Source organism: Diceros bicornis, chromosome 37 (assembly GCF_020826845.1).
Source record: "Diceros bicornis minor isolate mBicDic1 chromosome 37, mDicBic1.mat.cur, whole genome shotgun sequence".
In the NCBI taxonomy this organism is placed as follows: domain Eukaryota; kingdom Metazoa; phylum Chordata; class Mammalia; order Perissodactyla; family Rhinocerotidae; genus Diceros; species Diceros bicornis.
In genome coordinates this window covers 6871740-6888695 of record NC_080776.1, presented here as the reverse complement: position 1 = coordinate 6888695, position 16956 = coordinate 6871740, and the positions used below count along the sequence as shown (strand labels likewise).

The 16956-nt window shown below is 44.0% G+C and overlaps 1 protein-coding gene across 1 annotated transcript in view; it reads right to left on the bottom strand.

Moving 5' to 3' along the window:
* XRCC5 (X-ray repair cross complementing 5) overlaps positions 1–16956 on the bottom strand; it is a 91973-nt gene that overhangs the window by 32161 nt on the left and 42856 nt on the right. The window contains exons 14-16 of the mRNA XM_058532959.1: positions 14789–14985; positions 6639–6732; positions 5093–5162 (exon numbers count right to left, since the gene is read on the bottom strand). Coding sequence (XP_058388942.1) covers positions 5093–5162; positions 6639–6732; positions 14789–14985 — 361 coding nt within the window. The remainder of the gene's footprint in view (positions 1–5092; positions 5163–6638; positions 6733–14788; positions 14986–16956) is intronic.

Genomic DNA, 16956 nt, shown 5'->3' with positions numbered 1-16956 from the left:
TATTTTCTCTCATGATGAGACGCATCACTGCTATTTTGGGAAAGGACTAAGAAAGTATGTCAAACTGTTAAAAAACAAAACTTTTAGGGGCCAGCACCGTGGCATAGTGGTTAAGTTTGGCATGCTCCACTTCAATGGCCTGGGTTCGCGGGTTTGGGTCCCAGGAGCAGACATACACCACTCGTCAGCCATGCTGAGGCGGTGACCCACATACAAAATAGAGGAAGACTGGCACAGATGTTAACTCAGGGCTAATCTTCCTCAAGCAAAAAAAAAAAAAAAAAAGAAAGATTGGCAACAGATGTTAGCTTAGGGTGAGTCTGCCTCACCAAACAAGAAAAAAAACAAAACTTTTATAGGACTAAAGATGTTGAAAATTTTAATTACTGTTTGTATTTAGTATCCTTCTTTCAAGATGTTCAAGGTATTTAACAGAACTTGTTTTACTTAAATTTACCTGCTCTGTGCAAAACAACAAATAAAGGCCTTATTTTTATCTTCTTATCTTTATTTGGAAAGAGTGATGATAGGGTTACATAATGCACACTCCAGATTACACAAATCAGGGCCCATTAAAAAAAGAAAACACACACACACAGGAAATTTCTCCTAGACCCCAACTCTTGAGAATCCAGTTTAAGGTTTGATTCATGGCAGAAAATCATATAATGTATGTAAGTAAACTGCTGTGCACATGGGATAGTGCTCTGGGATAGAACTGAAAAAAACTGTCTACCTGACTTTGATGAAGGACATAATTTTATTACTAACTGTACCACATTCTACATAGTGCTGGAAGGTCTTAACAGAAGTGAATTTTAAGAAATATCCTTTAAAATGGAAAGGATGTTGTCTGATGAGTGAGAACAAGGTAGGATGGAGAACAAAGGCAGACTTGTGGGTGAGATGTGATCCAAACGAAGTGAGAGGAAAGAGATATGAGAAGAATGAGACGCCTCAGGAGCCACAGAATAAAGTGATCATCATCGAATCAAACAGATATGTGCACATAACTGCTCACTTGTACATAAATCTAATGTTAAATATCAGACCCCAACTAGGAGTCCCAACCATTTCTACTGAGGATGTCTTCTCTTGACAGGTTTGGTTTTTTTGGAACAATCATGCTCCTGTGAATGCAGTCTGGGGGAATGGAGCTCCGCCACCCTGTCATTACTCAGAAGCCTAATACAGAACCTACAATCTAAGTGGCAAAAACAGGGTCCATGGGAGAGAATCATCTCATATTACAGAAAGTTACATTCCATTCTTTTATGTCTCCATATATCCGTCTTTTCTGGCTCTAAAGGTCCGCAGAGAACTTGGTTTTGACATACCAGGTACATTCAAGCTATTTTACATAATAATCTCATACTCAGTGGGAACCTATAAATTCAGACATATCTCACACAGGAATTATTTGAGGATTGCAGTAAAGTGGCTTTTCTTTCCCTTCCAATCTGCTGTCTATCTTTTGACCATTTTAGCACTCTTCCTAAGTGAAAGCAGGGAAAGGTCAAGGAGTTCAAAATCCATACTGTTCCTCCTTAGAAGCTCTGCGGAACAGCTGGTGGAGGAGGGTGTTCACACAGATGGATAACCTTGACTCAAGGAGTCTCTGAGAACTCTGTGGACTCAGGCTCTTCTAAGAACCCACAACTACAAAGAGGAGACAGCACAGATGTGGCGCTGATGAATACCACGTGAGGGAAACAAGCCTACTTTCACAACTGTGAGAGACGACTGCTACATCCACACAGCCGTGGTCAAGAGTTTTTCTACCGTAAAACCATAGTGACAGAATGGTGGGGTGGGCAGGGAGGGAGGAGGAAAGGGGCCAGAAAAAGGAGGACACCCAAGAGAGAATCAAAGACAGCTTACGGCAGCACCAGCAGCCAGGAAGACATGGCCCCAGGGTTCAGGGTTAGTTATCTCCTCTGCCAGCACGCTCAGGACAAGAATCATCCCTCACACCGAGAACCACAAGAGGAGACAATGTGTGGCTGCCTACTACAGACTGCTGATGTCCAGGGGATAGGACCACAATACTCTCAGGATGACTACACTACTATTAGGCAGACAAAAAGGAATTATAGCCACATTTTAGTTTATAACAACAGGTGAAAGGGCCAAGTTCTAACTCACAATCTTATCAACTATATCACTGATCATGCTTTTGGCAACTGAATTTAGAAAATGGATATACTGGAGAAAAGAGAAGGGCTTCTCCCTCCCCTACCCTAGGCAGAGGTCTCTATAAGGGGTAAAGATCAAGACTAGGCAGGCAGCTTAAAGTTCAGAGGAGTACTTTGGACTTGCAAGAGAAGTGAGTCTTGGCTCACGAAGGGTCTTAGTAAAGAGATGCCCAAGCAGAAAAACAAAGGCAGGAAAAGTAATGAAGAAACAAAATTTCTAGAGCTTGAAGCCAGAAAGGGAAGGGTAAAAGGGAAGCCACGTTAGGACCATGAAACAGAACTAGTTGCTAACAAGTGGGCAGTCTCCTTTTCCCACAGCTCTGCAGAAAGTCTGCTTTTGTGAGGTCACTGGAGAGCTCTGACTGACCAAGTCCTAGATGGAGGTACAGAGGGACATCCACCATCACAACACAGCAATGTGCCAGGACTCGGTCACATTTCAACACAGAAGGATGGTCTACTCATCAAAAATCCAATTTTATAGGCAAAGGTTTGAGATACACGACCCTACAATGTTTAAACAACAACAACAAAAATGTGTAGGAAGGGAGGGCATTAGGAATCAAGACAAACAGTACGGCTAAGTAGTAAAACCCAGTATTTGAAAGAGACATAGATTTGAATCCCTGTGTGATTTGGGGGGAAGTTCACCTCTTGCAGTTTTACAGTTTTTCCACCTGTAAAGTGGGGATAACAATACGTATTGTAACCTATATGCCATTGAGGGGTCACTTGCCCTTGTTATTTTCACAAGGCTGCTTCGAATCCCAAATTTCATGGCCTACGGGAAACATTATGTTTGCCTAAGATGTGCTCTCAGGTCCTTTCTCAGCTCTGCCTGAAGTAACTCCAGACCCAAAACTCTGCCACTTCACTAGTTTCGCCAAATAGAGCACTCACACCAAGCATTCCAGAGTTTTACTGACACTGAGTATTGCAGCCATGAGCTGGGAATATGCTGTAGAATGCTGCGCCCTTAGGTAAATTCATTCACTTCCTCTCCCTCTGACCTCTTCTCCACATCCCCTCCTCTCCTGAACTAGATACAGTTCTTCTACTTCTACGATGCGAGCAGCTCCCCGCTCCTCAGAACCCCAGTACTGACCAACAACCAAGCCTGGGGCAGAGACTCAGTCTCTACCCCAAGCACGTATCAAAGTATTTTTCCAATAAAAACAATTCTTTTTTTCAGAAAATCCTGGCATCAGCTGTTAAAGCTCTAACATTGTCCCCACTTGCTCACATGACTCTGCAGGAGTGCCATGTGGGGTCATGGAGACAAAACATATAATAAAGTGATAGCAAAATGACCTGAACATAGCAGACACTAACTAACTGGTGGCGGCCTTTATAACGGTGATGATGCAGATGTGGTCCCTGAAGAGATCATGCCTATCCCAACCTGGAGGCCAGTCACTTCCAAAGGGAGGACTTTTGACCTTGGCCAACGTAATCGACAACAAATCATCAAAAGCTAAGAAGGCCTCAATCTTTCTTCAAAAACACAATAATCATGATAGACAATAGAGTTCATTGACTTGTCACAGTCGTATCTCTACCCTCTTCCAAACACACAGTCACAATATGCAGCCAAACAGACAACAGCACAGGTATAATGTGGTGAAAGCCTCTTTTGATCACCTCAATAAATGAAGGAGAGAAATTCTGAAGTACTGTTTCCACCAATCCTTCTGGAAAGTGATCACTTTCATCTCAGATTTCCTTCTTCCATTTAGGTGTAGTTTTGTTTCATGTTAAAATTCAAAAGCTTTTCTCCTACATGGCAATTCTTGGGCAAAAAGCTCTTCCCTGATGTCAAAACACAAAACATACACACTCCACCTAGAGGAATGCAGACTACTACGATGATGAAGCTGGTCCTCCTCAGGAAATCCCCACGGGCTTGGCCTTTGCTGTTCCTGCCAAGGGGACTGGCCTGGAGATTGTATGCTCCCTCTCTGAGGCTCAGCTGCTTATGACCGCCTTTGGGCAACAGCACAGCAGGTCCAGGCGGCTGCCTAGGATTCTCAGACTCTGAGGAGTAAGGTACCCTAGACCTATGCTAGCCACTACAGGTCGTTAAACTAAAAAGTTGTAGTGTTTCTAGGCATCTAGGAGTCACTTTTCCCCCTAAAATGCCAGGAAGCCGTAAGAGAGCTCCGTGCACTCGGAACGTAAACATTCACACAGAAGGCGGCTCACCGACAGGCCTCCCCGGGGCGGCAATAATGAATACAACACAGTTGTGTACACAAACCTGCAGGATTACAACTGCCAGCTGCCTCTCTTTAGACGGCAAATGAACAGGAGCCCGAATGCAACCAAGTGAATGAACCTCGGTCTCAGACCCTCTGTCCACCCCTGGAAGCTATTTTAATATAGCCCAAGCCTAAAGGTAATTCTAGGTTATAACATAAGAAAAATGTGAGGATGAAGTCAATTTCAGAAGGATCAAATCTAGGGGCAGCAGCAAGGTCTTTCTGGGACTATTATAAAGAGGCTCAGACCCTTAGAACGAGGAGTAGAACAAGAATTACGTGTCTCTGAAAATAGGAAAATATGACACAACAGTGTTTTATTCCAAGCTCACCCACAAGACCCCAAAGAACTTCAGTGAAGTGGAACTAAGAGGTCCAAGGTTCTAGCCACGGCTTCCTTAACAGGGAGACCTACAAAGGAGCTCTATCTTCGGGCAGACCTGTGCTGGGCTCACCCTCAGTGCCTGCACTGTTGCCTCAGCGTGCTCACTAATAAGGGACAGCCACAAAGACCCACCAGGAAAGAAAACTGCTATCTAAACAGTACAGCAAAAGCTCCACTTCTTAATCTAGGCTTTAAATCCATTAACCTCATTATTCACCTTCCCTTAAATGCAGAGCCAGCGGCATAGCACTCACCTTCCTCAAAGCTGGCATTCTTCTGCCTCACTAGAACACGGAAGTTTTCAGCAGGATTCACACTTCCAACCTAGAACACACCCACAGACAATAAACCTACAGATCGCTTCTCTTTTTGGCAGCAATACAAGATGGTTTAATGTAGTGGATGTGCTCTTATAAAATAAAACCAAAGACAAAGAGAAGGCCCTTTCTATTCCTTTTCATTTCCAGGGTTCTGTTAAAAGCTAGCAGATGCCTGTGGCTAAACAGCTGCCGTCTGTACTTTCACTTAGCTTCCTTTATGCAAGCTGACTTCTTTCCAGAGGGGTCAGAAGTACTACAACCCCAGCCACCAGCCAGTGCAGCCTGAAGGCAGCATCTTGACACCCAACCAATTAGAAAGGGGAGGATTCTGCAGTGTGGGGTCGGTTCAGAACGTATTTGCCCCACTAAGGGGACAGGAGAAACAGCAGCCTGATGCCCGATTCACTCAACTGCCCTTTTGGGGGCACTGCTGCTGACTCTTTGGCACTCAAGTTTTGGTAGAATATACAAACATGCCCAAATTGAACACGTCCCCCAAAAGTAAAAGCAGATCCTATACAAAGATTTATTACAGTATTAGGTGGGAAAGTTGCAAAGATGAAAATCTCTGCCATACTATATGGTACTTTCTGATCCTATTTATGTCTTTAATCTTCCCATCCCACCCATAATAGGGCCTAAGTATCATTCAGCTCACAGCGGAGAAGACAATGGGTTCTATTACGGCTGGTAAACTTTGGTGCAAAATATACTAATGTTGCCAGTTTGCTCTGGTATAACAGTTAGAAAAGCTCTCAGAACAAATATGGTCATGATTTTTTTCCTTTACTATAAAACACGAAAATAAAATCCAAATCACTTTTCATATGTTCAGTTTTTCTGAGAGCATTTCTTTTTGAGGTGGGGAAAAGGCACGCCCTAGTGCTGACTATCCTTCCTAGTGTATTTTGCTAGTAAGGGGCAACTTTTAAGATCCACTGATTCAAAAGAATGCCACTTAAAATAAGGCAATATGTTCAACTGCCAAAAACCTTCTCATTAAGTAAAGAAGATCTCAAGTCTCAAAGGATTCTTGGTTTGGGGAAATCCCAAACTTGGGAGACTTGTTCTGCAGTTGTATATTAGAAAAGAAATAGAATTATAGTCTTAAATTTTATGTTTGGAGATTAAGACTCATACCATCAACTCCCACTTATCCTATCATTTTGACAAAACAGAAAGCTGTAAAATGAAACTAACAAAAAGTCTCTATAGCAAGTGCTGGCATTGACACGTTCCATGCTCTGTATACTATATAGTGCTCTGTGTGCTATAATCACACAGATAATTCTATAGCTAATTCACTGATGATAATTACTTAAAGGAAAGAAAGAGGAAGTGTGGGAAGGGCCTGTATGGTTTATATATTAAAAGGACCAGAGAAAGTGGTGTGTTAAAGGACTAATACAAATTGAGGCACTCTCCCCCAAGCCCCAACCTTCCTGAAAGGGAGGGAGCACACTGGAAAAGTTCTGCTTACACTGGTGACTCTGCCTTCAGCCAGGCTGGAGATACTAAAGCGGCATTCTCCTTCCTCAGTCTTGAACTTTTTAGAGGTGGGTCCCTCTTCATGGCTGGAAAAGAAATAAATGGGTTTTTTCCCTTAAAACAGAACAAGCAATACAAGAACCAGAATTGCTGATGTGAAAAGTATAAATTTATTTTTCAAGCAGCAAAAATAAATAGCCGCACTTAGTCCTTCTTGACAAAGGGCCTGTCTCCCTTCCCCAGCCTCAGAGCTCCTGACAGCCTGAAGGGAGGAGCCCTGGCTTTGTTTCACAGCAGCACAGAAATCATAATTAGCAGTCGCATCACAAAGCCCTCTCAAAAGATGGAACTACCAGCACAGGTAAGGGAAACTTAACATTCCAGTAAGAAACCCATTTATCCTTCAGATAGTATTTGCTAGTTTCCGTCTCAGAATGGATGGCTATTAGCTTCCCATGTACATAGAAGACCTTTGCGTCTAATAACTCATCTTCTCCACCATGTATGTGAGAGCTTTATAAGCTTCTACTTGCAGCTGTCAAAACTTACTAGACAATCCCTAATTAAATATGCAAGAGCTTGCTCTTAGAGAAGTCTTAAACTATAAAAAAATCACTTTCAAAAGAAAACTTTTTAATTTGTTCTCTTATAAACCTAATTCTGTTTTGAGCAATACACTAACAGAGTCCAATAGCATCTGTGTGGTAAAGGAAAGTTGACTCCAAGGAAGGGTATCAAACATCTTGCCTTGAGGAACATGCTGGCTTTAACAGCCTGCCTTAGAGTCAAGAGGAAGTCAAGTTCATTGCAAAGGAGAAGAAAATCAAATCCGAAGACCCTGCCCATAATCTCCCTTAAACTGCTGAACACAGAGATACAAGGATTTTTTTCCTCAAATAATCAATCTGGGGCAAAAGCAGCTGTCAAGAAATGGCTGAATGAGAAGGGAAATTAGTGACTAAGATCTAGTCTTTCTAAATGTGATGTGTTTTTGTTTAAAAGCCCAACTTTCAGAAGTGAGGCTTGCAGAAGAGGCTATTCTAAAAATAAAGCGAAGAAAAATAAGGCATAAGCTGGCTTATTCAATAATATTTCAATAATGAATCTCCTCTTACAGTTATACGAAAGGACCGAAATTATCACTACAGCCTTACAAACGTGAATTAAAAGTTTTATTACTTGGCATCTTTCCCATTCACCACTTGCCCTTTTCCCTTTGAGAAGTAAAGAAGAGATAAGAAGACGACAGAAGGATGGGGAGCAGGAAACATCAAAAGGGGTGAGTCCTCCAGAGCTCTTTCCTTCAAGTAGAATAAGAAATAAACACGCAAGGCCTTGACGGCAAAAATGGAGGAAAAATGCGCAAACCCAAGAATTTGAAATTCCATCAGAATTTGAGTCTGTTAAAAAAAAAAAGTCACAGCCATTTCAGTTAACCTTTGTCAGTTCTTCCCAAGAGACAGACAATGTGGTACTGCTGAAGATTGGAAGACAACACCTGGATTCTAGACTCAGTTTTGCAACTGACTAGCCCTGGAATCTTACACTTTCTTGAAGGTATTGATTGTGTATTCTGTTTTGTATATCCAGAGTTTAGAGTCTAGTAAGTTACCATCCTCTCTGACCTCCAGTCTGCTCCTCAGACTGAAAACCCTCAGGAAGACACTATGATGAAAAGTACCATGAGTATATAAACTATGCACCTATTCTCTTCCAAAAATGCACGTTAACGCATATTGTGGTATTAAGAAGCATTAAACATACAAAGCACTATGCTAAGTTCTGTGAGACTACAAGGTTGAATCACATGCAGAATTTCTTAAACCCTCCAAAACAAGATTCTAGGGTAGGAAGGATAAGGCGGCATGTATACCAATTCTCTAGAAGCGGACAGGTAAAGGCAGGCCCAGGAATAAGCAGAAAGCAGTGAAAATTTAATATGGTGAATATTCTCAAGACTGAATCATTCAATAGCATTACTAGGAATTTTACATACATTAAACTCATTTGAAATGGGAAAAGGCAATGACTCTCATCCCCAAATTATAAAGGAGTTGAGCCCTGGAAGGTAGAAATTATCCACGCAAGATCACAGCAGACATACAAATGTTAAAAGCTGCGGCATCTGGATGTTGGGACCATGGGTAATTTGTTGTTCTCTCTTTTTTCTTTTTTTTGTGAGGCAGATCAGCCCTGAGCTAACATCCGATGCCAATCCTCCTCTTTTTGCTGAGGAAGACTGGCCCTGAGCTAACATCCGTGCCGATCTTCCTCCACTCTATGTGGGATGCCGCCACAGCATGGCCTGACAAGTGGTGTGTTGGTGTGTGCCCGGGCTCCGAACCCGGGCCGCCAGCAGTGGAGCACGCGCACGTAACCGCTACGCCATGGGGCCGGCCCTGTTCTTTCTCTTTTTATCATTTTCTTTCATTAATATGTATAAATTTTGTAATTCATTTATTTAGCCAAACATTTACCTGATGCTTACTATGTAAGTATTAGGCCACTAAGCTAGGCTCTAGACTCTGAGTATACAAAAATTAATACACAATCAACACCTTCAAGAAGTTCAGGCAAATAAAAAGACAAATATATAAACAGGCAATTAACAAAATATTGTGGTAAGCAGCACGTCCCTTTGCGAGAAGAGCCAGTGGCTGTGCAAGGCAAGGAACGAGGTGCTGCTAGCTGGGAGGCAGTGAGAGACAAGGACAGAAAGTGTCTCAATTATAGAGAAACCGTGAGGAAGGAAAGCGGTTCTCGAGGTAGCTGGACTCTGGATAGACACCGCTCTTCTTTCTGCTTATCTGGATTTTCTCATCTGTGTAACACAGTTTGATCTTAAGCTGAAGGTAACAGAAAGCCATTAAAGCAAAGGTTTTTAATCAGGAGTCCAAGGACGGCATCAAGGAATTTGTGAACCACCTAATTATATGCAAAACTTAGTATGTTAGGGCATTTTCCTGGGGGAGAGGGTTCATAATTTATCAGATTATCAAAAGGGTCCAACACACACGTACACACACAACACAGATTAAGAATCACTGCTTACAGAATTTTAAGCAAGGGAGTGACGTGATCAGATTTGTTTTTTAAAAATCAGTCAGGTAGCAGAATGCAGCGTGGATTGTAAAGGGATAAGACTGGAATGAGGGAAATCAGATAAGGAGTTATCTCAGGACAGGAGGCTAAAACGAGGCCTAAATAAAAGCAAGCCAGCCCTGGTGGTCCAGTGGTTAAGATTCAGCGCTCCCACTGCTGTTGCCTGGGTTCCTTTCCCGGTGAGGAAACACCACCCGTCTATCAATTGTCACACTGTGGTGGCTGCGTGTTGCTCTGATGCTGAAAGCTATGCCACTGGGATTTCGAATATCAGCAGGGTCACCCATGGTGGACAGGTTTCAGCAGAACTTCCACACTCAGAAAGACTAGGAAGAAGGACCTGGCCACCCATTTCCGAACAACTGGCCGTGAAAACCCTGTGAAGAGCAGCAGAGCACTGTCTGAAACAGCCCTGGGAGGTGAGAGGATGGTGCAAAAAGACCGGGCAGGGTTCCCCTCTGCTGTACACAGGGTTGGTAGGAGTAGGAATCCACTTGATGGCACTAACAACAACATAAAAGCAATGGCAGTGGGTGATGCTAATAAAAGCTAACTTTTTTTTTAATGCTTACCATATGCTAGCCCCTATGCTAAGTATATTTAAAATATCTCAAACTTCACAACGGCCCTATGAGTTAGCTGTTATTATTGTCCTTTCATAAATGAGCGAGCCACGGCTCAAAAGGGCCTGACCTTGTCTAAAGCAGACAGTTAGTAAGGGGTCCATAACTAATCCTGGACTCTCAACCACTCTCCTAACAGCCTCCTGAAATGAAGGTACTTCTTATTGCCACTTGACACAGAGCAACTTGCCAATTTTAACCACTATTAGAGGGAAATGCTTGGGTTTTGCTCCAGAGTATGTGGCTCCAAAATCAATGCTATGAGCCACTACACTAACCCGAAACAACAGGTGTGGATTTGAGGTAAATCTAATACAACTCGGTAAACCAATCAGACGCGGAAAGCAAAGAAAAGGGATGAGTCCCTGCAAACTAGGTGTCATTCACTGAAGCAGAGAATAACAGCAAGCAGAGGGGTTTGACAGGAGCGTAGAAGCAGCAAGGAGACGATGAAGTCATTTCTGGACATACTGAACTTCAGGTATCTAGAGACACTTAAGATACTCAGTGGACAGGATGCAAACACATGAGGATGGACAGCAGTTTTCTCAGGAGTTTCTGAGGACCTGCATGTGAAATAATACAAGGTCTTAGGACATGATGGCCAAGGCAGTACGGCATAATGGTTGAGAGCACCTGCTCTGGAGTCAGAGCGCCTGCGTTTAAATCCTCACTCCAAAACTTACCCAGCTGTGATCCTGGGCAAGTTTCGTACCTTCTCTAAGCCTCAGTGTCCTCAGCTGTCAGATAGGGTTAATGCAAGAACCTACTTCACAGGATGGCCACGAGAGTCCAAACAGATAATACATGTAAAGCCCTCAGCACATACCCGTGCCCAGTGAGTGTCAGCTCTTTCTGAGGAGGAGTCCTACAGAACAGCAACATTTAAGGTTGGTGGGGAAAGGAAAGCAGCTCCTGCAGGAATCTGAGAGGGAGCTGTCAAAGGCTTAGAAGGAAAAATCTGGAGAAGCTGATGTTAAGGAAGATATATGAATTTCAAGAGGGAAAGGATAATTGACAATGTCAAGCGCTAAGAAGAGGTCAAGAGAGAAAAAGACGGCCACGCTGAAGTCAATCCAGGTCAGTGTCTTTGGGAAGACCAGCTTCAGGGAAGTGGTAGGGGCAGAAGCCTGGGACAATGAGTGCTGGGAACAGAAGCAGTGCAGGCTACTCTTCCAATAAGCCTGGCTCATGGGAGAAAGGAAGGTGACAAAAGATAGTAAGCAGAGGGAGGAAGCTGAGGGGACTATTTTATTTTGGTTTAGAAGGAAGAAATAAAATGCTAATGTGTAGAGGGAAAGGAGCTGGTACGGAGGGAGAAGCTGAAAATATAGAAAGAGGGAAGAAATTATTAGTGGACTAAGGTACCAGATGAGCCAGGAGATGGCACACCAGGATGTCGGAGAAAGGACTAACTTTGGACAGGAGGAGGTGACCTCTTCCACTGAGACAGGAAAGAAGGAAGCAAAGGAAGATGCAATACAGACATGTTTTTAGATAAGATGGGCCAGAAAACTGAGGAGTTCCCACCTATTGGCCTCTATTTTCTCCATGAAGTTGTCATCACCAAGATCCTCATTGCCGTAGTCGTCGTAAATGTGCCAGGGACGTGACTCAGGTTTGTGAATCATTTCCTCACAAACAGTGCATCCTTACTGCGTGTCAGGCACCGTGCTGGGTTCTAGGGATACAACAGCAGACGGCATACATTCCTCTATTCACCCTCATGACAACTCTGTGAGACAGATATTCTATTACTGTCATTTACCCAGGAGGAAACTGAGGCTTAGGGAAGATGAGCACCTGCGCCTAAGGTCACACTGCAGAGCAAGGGACAACACACACTGTCTGACTCTGGAGTCTAAGGTCTTAACAAGTAACGGGGGGAGGCTGGCCATCGACAGTAAGTGGGGAGGAGTCTCAGGGGACTTGAAAAAAGTAGAAAACTTCAGACTATCTGCATAGAGACAAAAAGAAAGCAAGATCATATATGAGTTAGTTGCACAAGCAGGATTAGACCTCAGATGTCCTAATTCTCGAGCAAGCTCCCTATACAGCAGATGACATTTCCATCTCAGGCGTGTTCAGCCACGTTTAGGGGAGCAATGCCTTTCTACAATAAGGGTAATACTTAGCACATTTCTGGACTACAACATCAGATGGTGCTCTTACCCTCTTGAAATGAAGAAATCACTTCTAACACTAGGGATTCAACAGGTTCAGCATGAATAGTAGATCTTCTCAAATGTTTGGTGTTTTTATTGATAATGATACTATTATTGCTCTGGGTTTTAACTATTGCCTTCCCTCCAAATAGTTGAAAGTGCTTTAATGTCTGTGATTTCACCGTTAACAATATCTTTTGAGTTGAGGCTGTTTTTAGACAGAGCAACGCTCATAAAGGTGTAATTATTTAACCAAAATCAGATCAAGAGTGACAAAGCTGGAATGGAAACTAGTGATTCCCAGCTCAGGGCTCTTGTCTTGGCCTCTGACACTTCCTGAGCAGATATCTGCCCACCCCACAACCTTAGCCCCTCACCCCTACACTGGAAATATGTACCCTGGATACAGAGATGCTGAATATACACAAAAACACGGCTAGTGGTTAGCAAGTTTTTCTTCCCTTAGGGGGATCACTTCTAAAGCCGATGGGAGCCTTATCATAAACTCCGAGGGCTCTGAGAACCCTGCAGAAGGGACTGAGTCATTCTTCTTGAATACAGAAGGTACTCAATAAATATTCGTTAAATGTGTCACTTCTGCAGCTCTCAAAAACTACCATTTCTGAGAAGAAAGGGTAGAGAATAGGAGTGTGAGTAGGTGTGTGCGAGTGAGATAATCCTCAGGCCCCAGGCAGATAACTCGGCTGTGTCGCAAACCATTATGGGAGCAAAGAACAAGCCCAGCACACTCCGGCTTCCCGCTTCCGAAAGAGAGGGGCAGGAACAGAGCTGAAGGTGTAGTCACAGCAGGGATCAAATCACAGAACAAGAGCGTTCCGGGGCTCTGTGGTGGGTGTTTTTAACCAGCTAATTTACATTTTAATCAATGGAAGGAGGGGAAAATGGCCCATTTCCTTCCCTCAACACCAGAAGGTAATCAAGATCACGAACTAGAGCTTTAATACGCAGACAGAACAGCCCTATGACTGCAGTGAGTCTGGAGCAAGGCTGTCATGGGAAGAAAAGGCTCAGAATTTTATTGAACTGTTCTAACATACTAATCCAGAGGGATACGGGTAGACGAGGATGGCAGACGGAAAGGGGATTCTCAGTGACAATCTTCCTATGCAGAAGAAGGCATGACAGACTAAGAAGAAACGTAGAACCCTCCAGGATGTGACAGGCATGCACACGACAGAACCCGTCAATCCCATCATTTTTTTTTTTCAATTCTGACAAAGCTTGGGGTATTAACCTCTAAAAGAACACAGAAAATGCAAAGCTTTCTATTTAACTTGGAAGATAAGTCACTAAATTAACAATTTACAGAACCCTGTGACGGTTTCTGGAAATTAATACTCCTCCAATGAGGTTTTCACAAATAATAAGCTTTACTTTGTCAATAAAGATACAGCCGTGGGAAGGAAATCAGAGAAAAAAGAAAAAAACTGTGGTCTACAACTGGACCTCCGAATGCAACCTAAAGAAATGAAGAGATGATTTTGAGGGGGAAAAAGTCACCAATAACCAAACCTAAACCTAGTAAAATCAATGTTATACCTCCACATGACTCTGGATCATCAATAACAACTTCTTATGGTTTGTTTTTGTTTTGCTTTGAATGGAAATTAACAGAGATTCTGAATAGAATCTGAGGAGGGAAAAAAGCTTAATAGCTACCTGAAGGCTTGGCTTGATTTGAGGATTATCTGAAAAGCATTTTGCAATCCTTAAACTACCAAGACCTCACTAATGGTATAGCCAAGCCCATCACTGACACAGTAACAGTAAAGCTAAGGAGGGGCCACATTCTTCGTTCTCCTTCCCACTTTTCCCCCAAAATCTCACTGATATTCTCCTGACACCTAACCTCCCAACCAAAAAACCTATGACCTTTACCCCTCTCCTCTCATCCCAGCACCCTACTTTAAAAATAGTCAAATTTAGTCTTAGATATTCAAAAACTGTTTAGCCTGCCTATATGTAAATCACCAAAAATTTGATGCTGACCAAAAAGTCAACCACCCAGAAAATAGCTCTAACTTCCAGGTGAACGGCAAGGATAGAATATATCTACAACGGACAGATATGAGAAACTAGTACTTTCAATGCAAGGGTCAAACATCAAAAGGTTTCTTCCTCTCACCTTTGTGACTCCACAAACCCACGTGCCGCCCCTCATTCCAGGGCCCTCCTAGACTACCACCAATTGTACGTACTCCAACATCAAATCAACGACATCATGGACTTACTTGTCTGGGAAAATGTCCTGAGCAGTCACTTGATCCTTTTTCCTGATGGCTTCAGTCAGAGGGAAAAGGGTCTTTATATTAGAGAGAGGAATCTGACATTGAGCTGTCACCTCAGTGGGGGGACCGAGCATATTCAAAATATGCTGCTGAATCGGGGGCAGAGGCTCCTGGGGATGTAAAGCTCTGTGCAGCAGACACTGGAAAAGATACAAGGATTGAAAAGGCAGATGTAGACATCACACATGACTTCATTAGACTTCTCGGATCAGGGACCCTTCGTCTTTAGTTGGGAGGGCTCTACCATTCCTATCGTATGTAAAAGAGAACAAAGAGGGTGGACCCAGGACCACCTGGCGTATGAGCAGCACCTTGGTGATGTCTAAAACCAACTGCAAGACAGATCCAGGGCCTAGCAGCACTGTCAGCTGAAGCCTCCTGGAAAGGAGCCTCATCTCATGAAAAGAGGCTGCTGCTCGAACCTGGAGAGTGTTCGAGATTCCCCAAGGCACATAATTCCCAAAGCCTCTGACAGCGTGGGGTTATAACCTCCCTTCAGCACAGGTGCTTTCTCCCCTGCTTCGTCTTAGAAAAGCACGTGTGTGGATCAGACAGGTGGCTCAAGGGGAGCTGCCCACGCTCAGTGAGTCCAGGGAAGAAAACGGCGAAGAGACGAGACTACCGGTCTGTCCCAACCTCCCTAGGGTGCTGAGTTTGGGCTGTTCTCCACCAGTCTGTTCACTTCGTCCATCTCCACGACCATCGCTCTTGTGCAGGCACCATCACTTCCCGTGTGGGCTACCACAGTCACCTCCTAGCTGGTCTCCCTGCATCTACTCTCACTGTTCTACTGTAGCTAATGTCATCATATTTTTTTGTGTGTGTGAGGAAGATCAGCTCTGAGCTAACATCTATTGCCAATCCTCCTCCTTTTTTTCCCCTTTTCTCCCCAAAGCCCCAGTAGATAGTTGTGTGTCATAGTTGCACATCCCTCTAGTTGCTGTTATGTGGGATGCCGCCTCAGCATGGCTCGACAAGAGGTGCGTCAGTGTGCACCCGGATCCAAACCTGGGCCACCAGTAGCAGAGCGCACGCACCTAACCGCTAAGCCTCGAGGCCGGCCCCAGCTAATGTCATCTTAAAACAAACTCCTTACCATATCCCAAAGTCATACATAACGTAGCCTCTGCATGCCACCCCTATCGCATCACCTGCCACCCTCCTCCGCATTCACCACAACCTAGTTAGATTGGGCTCTTTCTGCTTCATTCACACCAAGCTCACTCCAGCCTTTGGGTCCTGTGCTTTACACTCCCTCTGCCTCTTCTGCCTTCCCCTAGATCTCAACAGAGTTGGCCCTTTTTTATCCTTCTGTTCTTTGCTCAGATATGATCTCCTCAGAGGGGCTTTCCCTGACACTATTTGAAGCAGCCTCTCACCCCCATCCTACCACCCAGTCATTCTCTATCATTACCCTTGTTTTATATTTCTTACAGCATTTATCATTATCTAAAATTATCAAATTTTCAGTTTATTTATTATCTAACCTTCCTCCTTGAAAGTAGAGATCTTGTTTATTGCTGCATTCCAAGTACCAAAAAAAGTGCCTGGCACCGAATAAGCCCCTCCCAGACACTGGTTGAAGGGATAAAGTGCTCCTTCTCAGGACTCGAGTTACTGACAGCAGTGTCAGGAAGCAGCACCAAGAGTGGGGCCCAGATCAAGGCCATGGCAGGTTCTCCACTGCTCAGTGGAAATCCGGAAAGCAAGCCACTTCCATCCAATCACCTGACAGCTTTCAGTCTGCTAAGCTGGGCCTTGGCAGTGCTGGTATCTGCCCAGGAAAGTAATACTCTAAAATGAGTATAGGAAGGTCAGCAATAGGATGAGATACCATTAAAAAAAAAAGAAGAGGGGAGTGACGTCAGCATCATGGCGGAGTGAGCTTTCCCGTGAATTCTTCCCCCACAAAATACAACAAAAGTAACAGCCACAGACAAACAACGGAATCCCAGACAGTCAAAAGCTGGAGCGGAGGGATCCACACTGCCGCACATCTGAGAGCGGAACGTGCTGGGCCACCGGAGGAAGTGGGGAGAGGTAAGGAGAACCCCGCTCCCTCCCCATCAGATCAGCGATCCGGTCCGCGCGGCTCCCAGAGAGGGGGGAGG